Raw genomic sequence first — 19,989 nt, 5'->3', positions numbered from 1 at the left:
CCGTCTACATGGATGAGCTGACCCTAAATATATTGGATCTGTGGCAAGGTAGGAAGATCCTGCTTGACATGTGACATCTGTAGTGTTGCTGAATAAATAATTTTAAGCTTACGATTTTTTTTTCATTCAGTGCCCTTTAAAAATTTCATTTGGCTTTTTCTCATTAAGTTATTCATATAATATACAATGTACATTTAAGACAAAAAAAAAAAACTCAGGATGGCGACAAAATAACAAGGCGAAATGAATTTTATCTACGGACACTCTTGCAAAAATCATAGACAGGGACTTAAAATCTACCAAACAAAAATACAAACGATTTCTATCAATTGATTTTAATCAGACCAGAGCCTCCTGAAATGATTTTTTGAAGGTTAGGACCTTCTGGGAATTGAAGGGGTTCAAAGTTGGTATTATTTTTTTTTTTACGTGTCCACCGTACATTCTTTCGGCAAGTCTCGCCAGCTCCGTACGGCAAAGTTCGACACCGGACATAGCTCAAATGAAAGGTAATGAATCAGAGCAGGACCCACTGAAATGATTTTTTGGGGGTTAGGACCTTCTGGGAATTGAAGGGGTTCAAAGTTTGTATTATTTTTTTTTTTACTTGTCCACCGTACATTCTTTCGGCAAGTCTCGCCAGCTCCGTACGGCAAAGTTCGACACTGGACATAGCTCAAATGAAAGGTAATGAATCAGAGCAGGACGCACTGAAATGATTTTTTGGGGGTTAGGACCTTCTGGGAATTGAAGGGGTTCAAAGTTTGTATTATTTTTTTTTTTTACGTGTCCACCGTACATTCTTTCGGCAAGTCTCGCCAGCTCCGTACGGCAAAGTTCGACACCGGACATAGCTCAAATGAAAGGTAATGAATCAGAACAGGATCCACTGAAATGATTTTTTGGGGGTTAGGACCTTCTGGGAATTGAAGGGGTTCAAAGTTTATATTATTTTTTTTTTTTTACGTGTTCACCGTACATTCTTTCGGCAAGTCTCGCCAGCTCCGTACGGCAAAGTTCGACACCGGACATAGCTCAAATGAAAGGTAATGAATCAGAGCAGGACCCACTGAAATGATTTTTTGGGGGTTAGTACCTTCTGGGAATTGAAGGGGTTCAAAGTTGACATTCAAAGTGTACGGTCTTTTTTTGAAACAAAAAAATCTTTACATTTCTTTTAAGTAAGGATGCATGCCGTACAAAATAGTGCACGTATACTTTCAATTCAAAATAAAGTTTGTGGGCATGAAATGTACTCTTACAGTTTGTTATTTTGTATGTTTTCATTTTCAGTATAGGGAATAGACATTAAAAGTTCCTTTTCTAGAAAATAAAGGATATTTGAGGATGCCGAGTGTATGGAAAGCCAGTATATAGTTATTCGTTCGCACATAACATTTTTCTTATTTCGTTTATTTGAAAGCTGATACATTGTACAAAGGAACAAGTTTAAGTGAACTCACATTAAATAGTTATTCTATGCTCCGCCTACGACAGTAAAGCCCATAATATTATCTGGTTTTTGTGTTCGTTCGTTAATTCGTTTGTCCGTTTGTCCGTCCATTCATACTGCATTAAGATGACGTTAGTGTTGAATCTAGTCTAAGATGACGTTGTAGTCTGGTCAACTTGAAACTAGGTACACATGTTCATTAAAATATGTACTTTTTAAATTATTTACGGTTCACTGAATATTGAAAACGATTGTGCGAGCAAATCATCATAAACAAACACTCTTTTTTTTATTATTCAAATTCTAAAAACTCTTTAGCTTTTTATTCTGATTTCTAAACCGCAAAGTACTATTGTATAACCATTATGTGCTTGGGGGATATACGCTCCGTTTTTAATATTTTGTTTACAATAATTGATTTATCTTTGCGATCTCGGATTAGAGTTTGGAAAACAGAGAAAACGTAAATAAGACGTCAAAATATGGATTACTTTATTTCCCAACTAGTCCCTCTCCCGATAGAATAAACTTCGGAGAGGGGCGCACCTTTATTTATATAAATACATATATGATAACATATAGTATGTGTTCGAATGTAGGGGAATAAAAATAGTTCGTTAACAAAGAATGTTCCTTAGCTTTTTGTGTGTTTTTCGCTGTGCATTTACTGATTTTGTGTCATGGAGGGATACCCTATATCCTTTGTTTTTCTATTGTATTAAATTGTTTTGACTTTTACGATTGTCTGGCACGTTATATTTTACTCATTGATATTGATGCAGACATTTAGCAACCAAACTAGTTAGTGCATTCAGCTACAGACGTCATTCGTATTGTAGTGTCCCTTCTCCCTTAATTTGATGGACATTTCTGGTCATTTAAACGTTAAAAAACAATATATATATACCGTACTGGTAGATAGATTTTCTTTTTAACAGAACGTTGTTTCATAATGTGGTTTTGTGGTTTTTTCATATACCACATAATGATTCTTAGACAAGTTGATTCTCATTGTGTTCTTTAGTGGTCGCTAGAATTGGTCGCTAGCTTGATTGGTCGCTAGAATTGGTCGCTAGCTTGAGTCTGGTCATGTTGAGCTATATTTACGAATGATGTCCTTATACCGATGATAAAATTTAGTAAATGTTTTGCCTAGTTTGTGATATCGAAAACCCTGGTGCAATAATTTTTCAGTAATACATAAATTTCTCTCGTTAAAATCTAAAACATTGTTACATACACGAGCGAATCGTACAAGTTAGCAGGGTTTATTCATATTCATATCACACTTAAATGTTCTCGTCCTGATATGCATGTAATATTTGCCACTGTACGTAAAACGCACCCCTTTTCCCCGAAATAAAACCAAAAAATCTGGACTTCCTCCCCTTGAACAGTATAATAGATAGATAAATGAAAACAGAAACCCTTTTCAAGAAAAGGAGATCTACAAGTAACTCGACGTGACCGAAATTGTAAATTTCTTCCTCATTAGATATATTGCCCTTAGGGTAGATCGGGTGTCTTCCGCCATCTTAGGGAGCTACCATTTGATTTTTATTGGGGGCTAGAATGAAATTTGAGAAAAAGGCAGGACAGGAGTTTTGAGTAAAAAAAGGCAGGATGCGCAACTTGGCAAAAAAAAGGCAGGATGCGCAACTTGGCAAAAAAAAGGCAGGATGCGCAACTTGGCAAAAAAAAGGCAGGATGACAATTTATGTAAAAAAAGTCAGAATAAACTAATAAAGAAAAATGCAGGACCGAATAGAGTGAAAAATAAAAAGGCAGGACAGAGATTACAACTAAAAAAAAGGCAGGACAAAATTTTTCGTCAAAGCCCACCCCCCTCTCTCCCATAAAAATCACATGGTAGCTCCCTTAGCTCAACACAATCGGTCTTGATCTAAAAAAATATACACATTTTGAGAGAGGAATGTTATTCATATGTAGTACTTTTCATCTTGATGAAGAAAATTATGAGATTTATCTGATTAAAACGACTATTTGTTTTTGAATACAGAACGTTTTTTGCATATGTTTTTCAACTTTTCTATATAACTCGGATAACATTATTTTTCTGTCGTTTTTTATTTTTTTTGTTTTTTGCCATGGCATTGTCATTCTGTTTTCGACTTATGAGTTTGAAATCATTTTGGCATATTTCTTCTCTACTGATGGAATGTGTAGGGACTTTATCTATTTCGTTTTGTAGACAGAAAACGAGTCTCGTGATCCCAATTTTTATTTTTATTTTCTAACATTGAGTTTTCCATGTATAGTTTATACTAAATCTGACAATACTGCATAACCTGTAGCTTGCAAAATGCTCTGTGGCCCAAACATTTTATTATGTTTTTCTAAAAAGAATAAACTACATTTTGACAAATAATAAAAAAAAAATATATCGATTTTAATTTAGACCACACTCATGAAAACTATAAGAGAGAGAGAGAGAGAGAGAGAGAGAGAGAGAGAGAGAGAGAGACAGAGAGACATAAAAAAACATCTACAAATTAATTAAAGCAATACCAAAATAATTCATGGAATTTAACAATTTTTAAAGATTTTTGATTTTTTTTCTTTTTCTTTGAAAACACATATAGATAGAGAGAAGCTGCAAAGAACCAAGAAAATCACTATGGACAAGAAAATAAGTGACGGAAATCATTAATTGGCTTCTTATTATAAGTTATAGGGGTCATTGTCCATTAATGACTTTACCAATTTAAAAAAAATAAAATATTCTTCGAGTGGATATATACATAAACCTGGGCACTATCTTACTTGGTGCTGGAAAAATGGTTGGCACTGCTGTAAATAATGTATTTCTTTGAAAGTTGACGATTTAGACTGGAGGCTCTAGGTCAAATTTCATTAGGTTTCATATAGACTTCATGTATGAGCGAAAAGTATACAACAAAATCTACCATACTTTATATTTGGGTTGGCCCCTTAGCAGTAGGATTCTTCCACCTATCAATTCTTTTTGTTTTATTTCAAGGAAGAGAAAATTCAAATTTTCAGATACCTCTAACAAGGCCGGGGGTGGGGGTCACATTCTCATAAAGCTCTGACCCTCTCAGTCCAACGCTTTACGTATTATTTGTCATATCAGTTGATCTTTGTTTTTTAAGATTAAGACTCCAGATTCTTATGTTTTATTTCGTGGAAAACGGGAGTGGTAAATACAAATGATCCGCTAACTCTTACATAGATGTGATTTTATATGAGTAAAAATTGACCCTCACAGTCATAACCGAAGTCTTAAAAGCACAATATTATGTTAATTGTATATATTAACACACAACATAGATAAATATTTTCTTAAATATTGTTCATAAAAAAAAAGTCTGGTTTTTAATCATAAAAAAAAATCCAAACAAAACATGTAAAATATACGGCAAAACTGTATTCAAGTGTAATATATAGCGATGGGTAATTCTTTTGCTTTATGAATTTATGGAAAACTTTCTTTGTATATCATTTTGCCTCCGAACTTGCAAATGAAGAAGAAAAAAATCCTGGGGATTTGTCCCTCATTCTTTTCCATAGAATTGCAGTTTCAATTCACATAATTCTGTAATGTTTTACGCATCATTATTGTCTTTCAATTTAACATAAAACGATTTAATATTTGTACTATATTCGAAGTCAACATCAAAAATCTTCAATTCTGCACAAGTATATGTCATCCTATCATTGTTTTATTTTGACTTTACGTTCTGTTTTTTTACTTAACATTTTACTGTTTCAAGTCAAGACCAAACTACTTCAAATTTCCATCGTGTAGTTTCAAGTCAACACATTGTATGATAAGCCTCTCGTGACGTCATAATGATATAACATCGTGCTATCTTAGCTCAACAACACGTACTTTCAACTGTACGTCGTGTAGTTTTGACTGAGCATATTGTATGGAAAGCCTATCGTGATATTATTATGATATAACATCGTGCTATCATAGCTCAACATCACCTAGTTTCAACTGTACGTTGTGTAGTTTTAAATGAGCATATTGTATGGTAAGCCTATCGTGACATTCAAATGATATAACAACATGCTATCTTAGCTCAACAACACCTAGTTTCAACTGAAAATCATGTAGTTTTAAATGAGCATAACGTGTGGTAAGCCTATCGTGACATTATAATGATATAACAACGTGCTGTCTTAGCTTAACATCACGTACTTTCAGCTGTTCGTGGTGTAATTTTAAATGAGCAAATTGTATAATAAGCCTATCGTGACATTATAATGATATACCATCGTGCTGTCTTAGCTGAACAACACGTACTTCCAACTGTACATCGTGTATTTTTAAATGAGAATATTGTATGGCAAGCCTATCGTGATATGATTATGATATAAGATATTGCTATCATAGCTCAACATCACGTACTTTCAACTGTACGTCGTGTAGTTTTAAACGAGCATATCGTGTGGTAAGCCTATCGTGACATTCTAATGATATAACAACGTGCCATTTTAGCTTAACATCACGTACTTTCAACTGTACGTTGTGTAGTTTTAAATGAGCAAATTGTATAATAAGCCTATCGTGATATTATAATAATAAAACATCGTGCTATCGCAGCTTAACATTACAAAATTTCAACTGTACGTCCTGTAGTTTCAAGTGAGCATCTTAGATTAACACGTTGCATCGTGTTGTTTTAAGTCAACAAATTGTATGGTTAGCCTTTCGTTTCAATATAGTGGTGTAGCATCGTGTTATCTTAACTTAACATCATGTACTTTCAACTGTGCATCATGGTGTTTTAAATCAACAGATTGCATGATAGACCAATCGTAATATCACAATGATATAACATCGTACTATCTCAGCTCACCATTTATTAATAACAAGTCAGCACCATACATTTTAGCTATTCATTTTATTTGTTATCATTGCTGTCGATGTGGATGACTGAGCAGTATCCATCTGCAAGCTAACATCATGCAACGTCAACTTCACATCATGTACTTTAAACCCAACGTTACGTGTGTTTGGCATATCATCACAACATCGTGACTTATCATTATACTATCACGACTAAAGCACTTGTCATTGCAAGTCAACATTGGGCAGATTCAACTTCGCATATTGTAATTTAGAGTTATCATTTTGATAACTCAATTCATCATCACGCTGTCTTAACTTTACATTTTAAGCTTCAGCATAACGTTTTGTAAATCTTTAATATATGACAGCTGAGGCTTTCCATAATTTTACCTGTAACACTATATAAATAACACATAGCTGAGAGGGTGATAGAGCAGATTGTTAACCAGAGAAAACATTGTCAACTGAGGCGAAGCCAAGGTTTACAATGTCTTCTCGAGGGGTAACAATCTGCTCTATCACCCTCTCAGATATGTGTTATTTAATTTATTATACTGAATGTTCTGTGACTACTGTCTATTAAATTTCAAATTCAAAGTAATAAACTATGACGTCTTGTACATAACAACCATTCGTATTTGATAAAGCGCACACTTGATCAAGCGTCTCGGTGAAGGGTAATAGAGTATTTGCCATAGGATAGAGTAAATTGTCTCCCTCGTATTAACCAATCAAAATCTGGCATTTTGACATGCCGTATAATAATAAAGGACATTTGCGCTTCAAACTCTATGGACATTTGCGCTTTTAACTTTGATACACCTGAACAAAATTGACAAGACATTTGCGCTTTTTACCTCTAATAGTTTACTTGTAATATTTAGAAAATTTACCAAAGTCATGGAAAGATGTTCACATATTCTTTGAAAGTTCTTCAGGACAAACAACAAAATCAGATAAAAAAATATTCTTGTAAACCAGACATATTATGAAAAATATAGTATATGTTTCTAGGTAGACACTAGAGAAAAGGAAACTTTTATGGATGGAACATTTAAATTTTGACCGAAATTCTTCAATTAGCTTTCTTATTAGTGGATTTAAATTGGAAACTATATTCCTCTTGTGGTTATTCTGTTGACTGAATAGTTAGAGGAACTGTACCATCATAGTTTATCTTAGGTTGTTTCAATTTGTGAAGACTGAAATTTTATTTGTAAACCACGGTACCTGTTGTGCCTGTTGACTTTTAGATAGACTAATGGTTGTTATAAGGAATTTACTCCCATCCACCCTCTTAGATTGTTGTCGTTTTCATCTGACACAAGCATGTTGGGGAAAGGTTGATGCTTTTAGCTGTATACGGATATATGTATATTTTGTGTTTTTTTTTCTTTTGATATCAAATGATTTTTTATGTTATGTTGAGAAAGCGCAAATGTCTATTAAAAAAAGCGCAAATTTCCTATCAAAAAGCGCAAACGTCCCGCGCCGGACCAGTTTTAGTAATCAGAAGAAGACATTAATGCTTTCATCTTTTATTCACTTTCTTTTTAAGTCAACACTTTTTCTTAAAAGTTATTAAAATAAGTAAAAACGTATCGTAATAAGTAGATTTCCAAGATAAAAGAACCTTCAGGTGCGTAAATTTTCGAAAAGTAAAGGTATATATGTATCTTTAATGCATCCGCCCTGAAAATATATGCATGTGTACGCATTTGGGTTTTTTTTTTGTGTAAGGGTTGTTACCTTCAGTTATATGGAGTGTCGTTCGTGCGTACATATTATGACAATATTGGCTAATTTATTGTTTATTTCGTGGTTGCGCTGACATAAGCTTAAAAGGTACCAAGATAACGTTATTTTTACTTGATTGTTTGATTAGTCAAGATAGAGTAGCTATACCAACTTAGTGGGGAAATTACCAATCAACGTACCTCGCGATCGATTGTGCATATGCCCAGCTTAAACTGTAATTTAGTCGATTAGGTTCTAGTCTCAATCTTAATTTGTATAAAAAATCAAAACTTATGAAGGACGGACAAAAATAATGATATTGATACAAAGCACCTAGTCGGTGTGGCATTATAAGACAATCAGATCCAATGGCATTGAACGATTATATCCCTATTCACCAACAAAAGAGAACCGGAATGAGGTATGCAAATCCAATATTTGCTACACCAATTAAAAATATAAATTATCATTAAATAATGATTTGAACGTTTTCGTAGCATCAGATCTTTTTTTGTAGATATTTCATTTTTTGCAAAATTTCTGATTATGCTAACACAAAATAACTGTAAGAACCATTTGATTCATCGGAATGGAATGACATGTTTCAAAGAAAAGTTGTTTAGTCATTCGAATTATGAAAAAAATCTTGTTTGTTTACATATTTAATTTCATTGAAATGTCGAGGAGCAATCTGCCTTTTGTAGTTTTGAGAAAACGGTTTACTTTTGAATCTTGATATTCTCAGATACTGATCATTATGTTGAACCATTTTGACAAACAGTTTTATTCTTTTGTAAATTTGTCCGCATCATTCATTAAATCAGATTAGTAATTGACCTTGCATATGCCTTCTCGATAAGATTTCCTTCGCGATCCTATACCAGAGCTTTCACGATTCAATCGCAATACTTGACCACCGTTAGGTATTCTTTCACGTTCTTTTTTCTCGATATACCGAATGACATCCGTGTGAAATGCTGTATATAGTATTGTTCCTCAAAATAAGCCGATTTGCGTCAGATTTTTCTGAGCCATATAAGTGTCCTGTGAAAAGTGTCCACCCGGACACTTTTTCACAGAAAAGGTATATTTAAATGTGTCCGATGCTGTGAAAAAGTGTCCATTCAATCGGACATAACTTCTTGATAAATACTATTAAATTATGTCCTGTAAAGGTTGATTTTCAATAAAAGGACACTTTTTCACAGTAAAAAGTGTACTTTAAAGGGAGAAAATAAAAGAGTCACTGAAATGTTTTAGCTATATTAAATATTCTATTACTAAAACAAACCAATTAAGAACCAGTTATAATTTGATATAATCAAAAATGGAAGGTGTACTAAAGCATTTTTAATTATCTTAGCTATAAAGATGTCGACAAAAATTATCCACCAGCCTCGACTGACAATGAGAAAAGAACTATCAGGAGAAAAGTATCAAACTATAACAGTATTTATGAGTACTATTCTTGAATATTACATGATTTTGTAAATTGAAATGAATAACATGTATTATTATTCACAAAGTTCATATTAAGTTCTATTAAATATATAAGTTCATGTTTTATTGTATAATTTATGTTTCATTACACATGGTGATGATCACATTTTGTATGAATTCAATACTCTAGTTTACATGCCAAGTTTTAATAGAGACAAAACCCCATGCTTATTTTAAAACTTCAATTTAGAAAAAGGACTGAAGTTATGAATACATTTTGTAGGTATTGAGAGTGGACACTTTTTCACGTGAAATACTGTCCTTTCTATGAAGGTTTCTTTCTTTGAAGGACAATTTTTCATATGAAATATTGTCGTTTCTTTGAAGGGCACTTTTTCACATCTGTGGACACGATTTCATAGGTATTTCATAATAATATTATGTCCGTGGACACAATATTTCTTGTTAATCATATAAATTAATTTAAAGCTTAAAGATAAGCTAAAAGGGCCCCTTTATTAGGTTTTGATTTACCTTGATTTGCATCTTCCAAATCAATTTAAGAGATTTATATAAATATTGATTAACTACTGTGTAAATATGTGAGTATAGCTCTTTTTTTAAACTAATTCTGAAACTTGCATACATGAAATATTTGCCATTGGACATTAATCAAACAACAATCCGTCCTTCAAGAGAATTGCAGTGGTTTGTGGCAATGATAAATAAAAAGTTGACCACAAGGGTGTTTTCACTAAAATATAGAGATATGGTCACGTAGACTGCTCCTGTTCGGCAATGAGATCTTTTTAGAGGAGGTTTCTTCCGTTTGGCTGTGCGGGTGTATAAATATGTAACCACGTCCGCTCGGAATTGATAAATCCTACGTCTTGTGCAGTGTGAAAGTTACGTATTTCAGCCTTGTACACTTACCTATCAAATTTACTATTAATTTGTTATCGTCCTGAAAAGAAATGAAATATTTGCAACTGGACATTAATACAGCAACAATAATCAATCAATCAAAACCTCGAAAAGTGAGTATTTCTCTTGATATTTCCCCATTATTGTTTATGTTATTGTAGTTGGTATAATTGTTTTTAGATTTGATACAAACTAATTTTCTAATTAAACTCGTAACTAAAGCAAATGATGATTGTTTAATTTGGGTATACATAAGCTATTGTGTACTTTTTACCGCAACTTCTGAATTGCAGCTAATCATCACGTACTACCCTGCAAAGGATGTTACTTAATACAATACAATTATAGGGTCACTTCAGATTTCAGGATCTGGCCTATCAAAAATAGCTGTACATAGTCAAGTTGAACGGGGTAATAGTTGAGGACTAAGGATACCAATTACATAACCCAAGAGGAAGATAACCAAATATATAATAATAAACTTTATTATTGTATTTCAAAAGTGCTAAGCAAATGAAAGATACAGTAATCAAATATTGATTATTGAAAATTTAAGGATAACTTGTTTAATTGATGACAAAAAAGGGGGGATTTTATATAAGACAGAAGAAAGACAGCAGTGCTTTACTAATAATCAAATCTCGTAAATCCATTAGGAAAATACACATCAAGGTAAAAAAAAAACCAACTAAATAACTTATGGATTCGCATGATCTCCAAAGGATCGAGACCGGATGTGTTGACAGGGTTAGCATCTCCCTGTCATGCGACTCCACACTCGCTCAAAATGTCACAATCGGGAATAGGATAGTTTCACTCGGTGATTTAACAGATCAAACAACTATTCTGATATCAAAAGAAATAATACCGCGAAAATATGTTGCTTGTGACATATGAAATACTAGTAAATATATATTTATTGTCTTTTGCCTCGAAAGGTAACAGTTTAGCAGGTAAAGTGGCCATAGTAACAGGGGCATCCAGTGGAATAGGAAAGGCCACAGGGATAGCTCTAGCTAAAGCAGGGGTTAAAGTGGCTTTAGCCGCCAGAAGAAAAGACAAATTACAAGAAGTAGCGAAGCAAATATCTGAAAACGGAGGAGTATCTATTTGTGTAGAAACGGATGTTACGAAAAGGGACCAGGTATAACTTACAACATTAAGAATTATGTTAATTATAATTCGTTAATGTACTGATTTTTAAAATAAAATTGAGAATGGAAATGTGGAATGTGTCAAAGAGACAACAACCCGACCATAGAGCAGACAACAGCCGAAGGCCACCAATGGGTCTTCAATGCAGCGAGAAACTCCCGCACCCGGGGGCGTCCTTCAGCTGGCCCCTAAACAAATATGTATACTAGTTCAGTGATAATGGACGTCATACTAAACTCCAAATTATACACAGGAAACTAAAATTAAAAATAATACAAGACTAACAAAGGCCAGAGGCTCCTGACTTGGGACAGGCGCAAAAATGCGGCGGGGTAAAACATGTTTTTTGAGATCTCAACCCTCCCACTATACCTCTAGCCAATGTAGAAAAAAACAAACGCACAACAGTACGCACAGTAAAAGTTTGACATCCAGCGGTAAACCTTTTTGGGTTTCCTTTAAAATCAATTTTTAAAACACCAAAAGAAAGTCACTGCTATTGTAAATTGTTTTTTGTTGACCTCTTTTTCTCTACACTTTGGAAGTGTCCGTATGGAATGTTGCGTCAACGGTAAGAGGTAGATACAAATAGTATACCTGACGGAGAGAAAATTTCATATTTAATAACCCGGTTACCATACTAACTCATCCATACCCCTAATCCAACACAATTTGCAGGGTAATACAGGCAGGGGATATACATAATAGATCGATCCGTCTACCTGTTACATAAAGACCTCCATAGTAAATCATATAAAAATACAGAAATTAAACTTTGTGCAAATATGAAAAAAATATTGCGTCTTTCATTGTATTTTTTTATGAAAACCTAGACTCGGTTAAAATGAACTAATTAAAAGCCTGCTGGGTCAGCATACATGTGAACATTTCATTACAGATTAAGGTGTTAGTTCATGAAACAATAACAAAGCTAGGTCAAGTAGATATTTTGGTAAATAATGCTGGGTTGTGGTACTATAGTCTCATGCAGAACCAAATGGAAGATCTTTGGGAAGAACAGATTGATGTAAATATTAAAGTAAGAAAGGTTTATTGCATATGTTTTTACAAAACAAATCACAATAAATACATTCAAATTTACGGTTACTTTAGAATAAGAAGATGTTGTATGATTCCCAATGAGACAACTCCCCACCAGAGACCAAAATGACATAGAAGTTTGCAACTATAGATAACCGTAAGGCCTTAAACAATGAGCAAAATCCATTCCGCATAACAAGCCATAAAAGGCCCCGAAATGACAAATGTAAAACAATTTAAACGAGAGAACTAACGGCCTGATTTATGTACAAAACAATAAACGAAAAACAAATACGATATACAGCAACAAATGACATCCACTGAATTACAGGCTCCTGACTTGCACATGCACGTACATAATATGGCGGGGTTAAACATGTTTGGGGACGCCTAAACCTCCCCTAACATGGAACAGTGAAAGAACAGCACAACGCAAGACATTTTTAGTCATTTTAAGTATAACCTTCTATTATACTATTTTTTCAAAATATACCGAATCACACAGGTCAGTTTACCATCACATTATCACAATTGTCATGAATGGTCGCTGACATTTATCCAACAAGGATACCAAATTGGACGTTACGGTGATTTTAGTTTGAAATAACAATGTTATATAAAGTAGAAAGAAAAAGAAGATGCCAAACTAAGGAATCTTAATCTGTAAATCAAAGAAAGACACTAGAGACAATACCATGTTCAAAGAAAAAGGACGAAAACACAATCAAGTGTACAAAATACTGCACACGAATCAAAGCTTCAGCAACACGAACTACGCCGAAAACCGAAGAGGAACTCAGTTGATATTGAAGGGTAAGCAGATCTTATTCCGCTAAAAAAATAAAACTGGCAAAACTTAGAGTATATAACATTTTTAAGGCTAGTTGATGTATTTGCATTCCATGACACCTGAGTTGCAGTTATTTTTTATTATTAAATAAATTTGTCATCCATCGTCCTTTCGTATATACAGATACTGATATTTCATTCTTCAAAATTAGGGTTTAACTAATTGTGCTGCGGCTGTCCTTGATGGAATGATCAAACAAGGCTCCGGTCATATAGTCAACATGTCCTCTGATTCTGGTAAAAAGTTAAGTATACATAATATTTCCCATAATATTTATCATATATTACATGTCACTGTTTTTCTTTCTTATAACCAGTGATCAAGAAAAAGTACACTTAAGTTGTCTTGGAAATAATGAAGCTGTTTGCGGTATTATACACTTTCTTTCCCGAACGTCTGTCTTCGAGATGCATGATTGAAGTACAGGCTCAGTGTTTATATTTTAAGTAATTGAAATACAAACGAAATGGATGGTTGAAAAGTTATATATTCAGTGCTTTAAACTCACAATATTAACAAAACAGTTTCATCAATGTCAACTTACAAAGCACATAGGAAACTCTAAATTATATAACTGTTATTTTCATTTACCAGCACTTGGTCGATACCACTGCTGGTGGACTGTCCCCGAGGGAATCATCAACTCATTAGTCAGTGCTTCAGTGATGACATAATTTATAACGTTTTTTTCCTTAACATTCCCTGTTGATGGATTAACAAAGTATTTAAAAACTAAGGTTCCAACTCACTCAATCAAAGTTGAACTTATATAGATTTGGCTATTCTTTTTTGTGTCCTTTTTGGTCGTGTGGCTCCTATTATTTTCTGGTCGTATTCGTCATTATCTTTTACATTTTGGGGACTTGAGCGTTCCCGATGAAGGTAAATCAAGAAAAGTGCTTCGGAAGCACGAAATGTTATAAAGTGTTATTTTCCTTTACCAACAATCGCTTACTGTGTTATTTATATAGCAGTAGACTATAACAGTCTACATATAGTGTTATTAACTAGTTGTCTGTGTTTCGTTTCTGTGTACTGGCCCTGATACTTATCAAGGTCAGTTGTAATTGCGAAAATTTCACACGGAAAATCTGTGAAAATTTCCCATTTCAAATCGTAACAAAAAAAGGAACTTTAAACTTTTTCATGACAATTAAAGAATCAAAGTATGATAGAAAAAAATAATTAACATATGCATCAAAACACGTCCAAAGTTTGGTAAGGCTCCAATATTTGCAAACGGAAGTGAGTATCCTGTATTAGGTAATGATGTTTTAGTCTTTTTATACAGGGATACCCGGGGCTAGCAGTATACACAGGGACTAAGTTTTATGTGGAAGGATTTTCCCAGACATTACGACAAGAAGTGTGTAAATTTGGAATAAGAGTCACGTGTATCCAACCGGGAGATGTTACAGTCGAAGACCGAGAAAAGACGCATCCTGATCCACTGGTATGTTAATTTAAGAGTGTAACTTTTAGTAAAGATTCACGTGCGTTCAACCATCAGAAATGGAAGTTGACGACAAACTAAATACCTTTCTCCATTTACAGAATTTACCCAACGAAACAACGCACTGTCCTTTGCAACTTCCTTCTTTTGTTTATGATGAATTTACTCATGTCTATAACATGTTCATGGTGATAAAATGGTTAAGAGAAAAAAGAGGAAACAATACAAAGGGACAATAAAAAAATACAAGTCGAAGAAAAACAGACATCATTATGACCAAAAGACGAAGAAAAACAAACATCACTATGACCCAAAGTCGAAGAAAAACAGACATCACTATGACCAAAAGTCGAAGAAAAACAGACATCAGTATGACCAAAAGACGAAGAAAAACAAACATCACTATGACCAAAAGACGAAGAAAAACAGACATCACTATGACCAAAAGACGAAGAAAAAAAGACACCACTATGACCAACAGACGAAGAAAAACAGACATCACTATGACCAGCAGGCAAACAACAGTCCACATTAAACTACTAAAAAAAACTCCAGATTAAGCAACACGAACCCATCATTAAACCGTTTATCTGTATTTTGTCTGCCATTTTCTCTGTTGGTGTTATCCTATGACGACCGTGTCTATATCGTGATACACTGATAGGTTTGATAGTACATGCAGCAAAGTAAATTGAAAAAACCTTGACGGAAGAATTGTGTCAAATATGTAAGGATTTATAAGAAATATGATCCATATGCAGGAATTTAATCCAACTTGATATTTCTATGACTTTTTATGGTAATGTAATACTTCTTATGGCATGCAACCGCAACACATGTATTAAGCAAATCTTATAATTTACATAAAATCTTTCTTTTTGCCTAATAGACGTGTAGCTATGAGTAAACTGTTATTGTTAAAACTTTACGTGTGGTATTTTTAGACTGATATTTGTTGGCTTATTTATAAATTGAATCACGAATATATATATTTTTTTCTTTGTTGAAATTCTGCACTCGTTTTATAATTAGAGCATTACAAAGGATCGCGTCTTACAGCTCTGTTCATGCCGTTGCTATATATAATACTCCGTAAGAAATAATGCCACGAACATTAGAGAGTAGAACGTCATTATTTCAATATCAGCAGGTTAATTACAATGAGCTGCTTTCAGTAATAATGAGCATCCTTCGATACGGTAAACTGTTTTCCTTGAATTTTTGTTGTCTATTGTACCCGTATGAAAAAGATAATGGGTACAATTACATGTCCCTGTGGCTGTCCGAAGTCAGGTACTTCGCCAGTTCTAAGGAATATCCGACTACACTGTATGGGTTTTTCTCATTCTCATACGGTTGCCTATAATTGCTTAAATCCACTTTATTTTAACTTTGGTGGATAGTTGTCTCATTGGCAATCATACCTCTTCTCCTTATTTTTATATTATGTCAAATGTGTACTGTAACACAAATATGTTATTTTAGTATTTTGCCGATTTGATGACCATACTGCAGCTGCATCATTTTGTCTTGGTAAGAACAAAGTTCCAAGCAGTTCTTATAATGTTTCAAAGCGAGATCTAAATTTCAAAATAATATAATAATTGGTGTCTAAGATATGGTTTTACACCTTCCCTAAGTAAAGTTAATATGATTATTGCTGGACTCCATCTTGAATATTTTTAATTTCTAGAGTGGCATTATTTTATGTGAAAATAGACATTTCGAAATTGATAGTAAATTAAAAATCACTAAGAATCGTTTTGCAAGGACTGTGCTTTCTGGTTAAAATAGCTACTTCTAGATTATTGCATCAGAAAGAAACTTTCAAAAGTCTTCCGTTTAATTTGGTAAAGGAAGTGTAATTATAAATTTGTGTGCCTTCTACATAATTGTCCTATGTAAATAAAAGAGTCAAATAATATAATTGTATTTTACAGTCGAAAGACTTAGATACCTCATACCAAGCCGGTAAACTCTTGGATCCAACAGATATAGCCAATGCTGTATTGTATGCTGTTACCCAACCAGAAAATGTTGCAATAAATGAAGTTCTTGTGCAAAACAGAGAATTCCCTCTGTAGGCGTTATATATTTATAAAATTTTGAAATGTTTCGTTTTGTTATTCAAATTGCTGTTTCAGAATCTTAAGTATTTTAGGTAATATTTTTAAAAGCTTTCAACCTTCCCTCAGAACAAATTACATATGGTGTAAGTAAAAGAGAGGCGAAAGATACCATAGGGACATTCAAACCCATAAGTTAAAAATAAACTGACAATGCCATGGCAAAAAAAGAAAAAGACCAATAATACACAAAACACAACATAGAAAACTAAAGACTGAGCAACACGAACCCCACCAAAAAATGGGGGTGATCTCAGGTGCTCTGGAAGGGTTAGCAGATCCTGCTCCACATGTGGCACCCGTCGTCTTGCTCATGTTAGTACAAGCCCGGTAATAAGTGTAATTCGGCAGGTCACATTCGGGGAAAGGGGGATGGGATTGTAGTTACGACAATTGGAACATATCCGCTATCATCTGTGAAACGGATATTCCATATCGGTCAACCATCTTGCAATGGCGTCCGTAAAGTTTACGAAAGGATAACTTCAACTTCACCACTTGAAACTCTTGGTTTAATAGCTTCCTTGTGAGCAGCAACCCTCTATCAAGGAAAGCCCTGGAATATCGTATCAACTGGGAGATATATACTCCGTATGCAAGCGCTGCTGGAATGTTGCTACATAGAAATGGAAAGTTCACAATCGGGAAGCTGGAATCATCCCTTTTGTCGTAAAGTTTTGTTTTCAACCAGCCCTCATTATCAATTTCTAGATGTAATATCTGTGGTATCCTTTATCTCAAGTTCGATGGGATAGATACGTTCAACATAGTCACCAAATTTTGAGTTATTTAGTGAGATAACATCATCTATATAGCGGAAAGTAAAGTTAAAGGACACTGCTAACTTCTTTTCTTTCTTCCTAAGAAGTTCCTGTATGAAGTCACCTCATATGAATAAAGGAACAAGTCGACAAGAAGAGGAGCACAGTTGGTTCCCATGGGAATGCCGATTGTTTGTTGAAAAACACGTCCTCCAAACGTAACAAATATGTTGTCAATCAAGAAATCAAGCATCTTGATAATGTCAGTTTCAGAGAATGTTGTTTGAATCAGAATGAATTTTAACAAAGTACGATTTATCCCTCCCTAAGACAAGATACTTGTATCTACGTTTGCCATTCTTTTTTATGAAACAGAGCAGGGCCAACTCTTTCAATTTGTCTTTAAGTTTGAATGGGGAATACTTGTGTAATGTGTAGAAAAGTCAAATGTTTTAATACTTTTGCAAGATGAAAGACACTTAGATTGTATGTACTCAAAAAGATCTTTGGAATTTTTTAGTATCCACATCTGATTCACGCCACCTCTAGGCTTTGCAATATTCATTATTGTAGTGGTACTTGAGTAGATTTTTAAAAGATTTTCCCTTGAATTACTAAATAGACAATTTGGTGTTGAAGGCAGATCTTTCATAGTTTCAGTTGTATGTTGTGATGTAAAAACTTTTCTAGACTTGTTAGCTTGATGTATTGTATAACTACTTGTCTATTCTTAAAGACTGTATGTTACCCTGTTTCTGTTTTTTTTTACAAATGTATGTCGTTGGTTTGCTGTCTCATTGACTTTATTTAAATTGCTGACTTCGATTTACTGCGTACAATACTGTTCGAAAAAAAGCAAGAAAAAATAAGGGGTAATCTAAAACCGTACGCTGAAATAACAAAGACCAGAATAGCTCCAACGGGAATATGTCAACGATCATTGGAGACCCACTCATCAGATTCGTTGCAGCTTGTACCTTTGTATTAGCTAATTGATTGATTGATTATTGTTTGCTTAACATCCAGTGACAAATATTTCATGCATGTTCAGGACAATAGTATCAGTCACAGCTGAACATATTAGTGGCGGCATATAACAGTTTATGTGACAATGGTTATAAAGTTAGTAAGTGAATAAAACAAAAGACATTTTTTAAAAACAGTTATTTTTTTTTAATTAAAAATATTTTGAATAAGACAAAAAGATTGTTAACAAAAATACTATTATGGCAAAATATGAAAACAAAAAATCATAACACTGGTTTTAACTAGATGGTATAACCATTGAACCAGAAATACAAATTCTTGGGTAATATTAAATGTGTAAATGAGAGAATAAATTAACACCAACATTGTATTCTAACATTGAACTAATATACATACTAAAATTGGACGGATTTCTGAATATCAGACATATTTGTAAATAGAACTAAGGAATCTAAAATAGGACGGAAGTAAAACTATTCAAATTTGATTAAAATAAACTTCTACTTTTGAAAGCGAACTGCAAATGTCAATAGCAACAGTCACAAATAGTTAAAATCTAATTCAAGTAGCGCATATACGATATTTTCAAATCATCAAAAACATTTTTTGTTTTATCGTGGGCTAATTCAACCTTGCTACTGCCTCTCTACTTTGTCTTTCATTCCTGTATTAAATCGTAGAAACTCTGTTTTTCTTGTTTATTTGGCTACAGATCCAGAAAGCAAAAGCTATACACAAAAGCTGAAAATATAAAAGATTAATACATTTATATATTTAATTTTTGTAAGGTTTATAAACAAGAATATCTGTTTCTCCACAAAGTTTATATACTTTTTATTAGACTGTATATGTGCAATACCGATCAAGAAACGGACATAAATAGGGCATCCTAAGGCAACTTTGATGTATTTGTCAAAGTAGTATGATTTCATAACAAGGGGCATTCAGTTTGCTGAAGGGATGTATAAATACGTATCCAAGAACCTGTCCTAAAAGTAATCAATGCCACTACAATTTGTGTGTATGATTGCATCAAAGAGGTTTATTATTTCAATATTTGTTATTTCTTGGAATAAGAATTATTTTTAAAGATAGTGAGTGAATATTGTGATAAAAGTTGCCTATATCAAAGCCTAAATTCAGTTTTGGCGAAACATTTAATACAGATTGAACGCAACGTTGTCATTGTAATACAATAGATAATTTAGTGTCTCTTCAA

General features: G+C 33.5%; 1 protein-coding gene across 1 annotated transcript in view; it reads left to right on the top strand.

Moving 5' to 3' along the window:
• The window catches only part of LOC127700707 (uncharacterized oxidoreductase Lmo0432-like), a 33,695-nt gene extending 16,684 nt beyond the window's left edge, over positions 1–17,011 (top strand). The window contains exons 2-6 of the mRNA XM_052204306.1: positions 11,336–11,541; positions 12,451–12,591; positions 13,595–13,686; positions 14,735–14,896; positions 16,837–17,011. Of these exons, the coding sequence (XP_052060266.1) occupies positions 11,336–11,541; positions 12,451–12,591; positions 13,595–13,686; positions 14,735–14,750 (455 nt within the window). The 3' untranslated portion in view covers positions 14,751–14,896; positions 16,837–17,011. The remainder of the gene's footprint in view (positions 1–11,335; positions 11,542–12,450; positions 12,592–13,594; positions 13,687–14,734; positions 14,897–16,836) is intronic.
• The last annotated feature ends 2,978 nt before the right edge of the window (positions 17,012–19,989 follow it).

The sequence above is a fragment of the Mytilus californianus genome, unplaced genomic scaffold (genome assembly GCF_021869535.1).
Source record: "Mytilus californianus isolate M0D057914Y unplaced genomic scaffold, xbMytCali1.0.p SCAF_5, whole genome shotgun sequence".
NCBI classification, from domain to species: Eukaryota; Metazoa; Mollusca; class Bivalvia; order Mytilida; family Mytilidae; genus Mytilus; species Mytilus californianus.
This window is presented reverse-complemented; position numbering and strand designations above follow the sequence as displayed.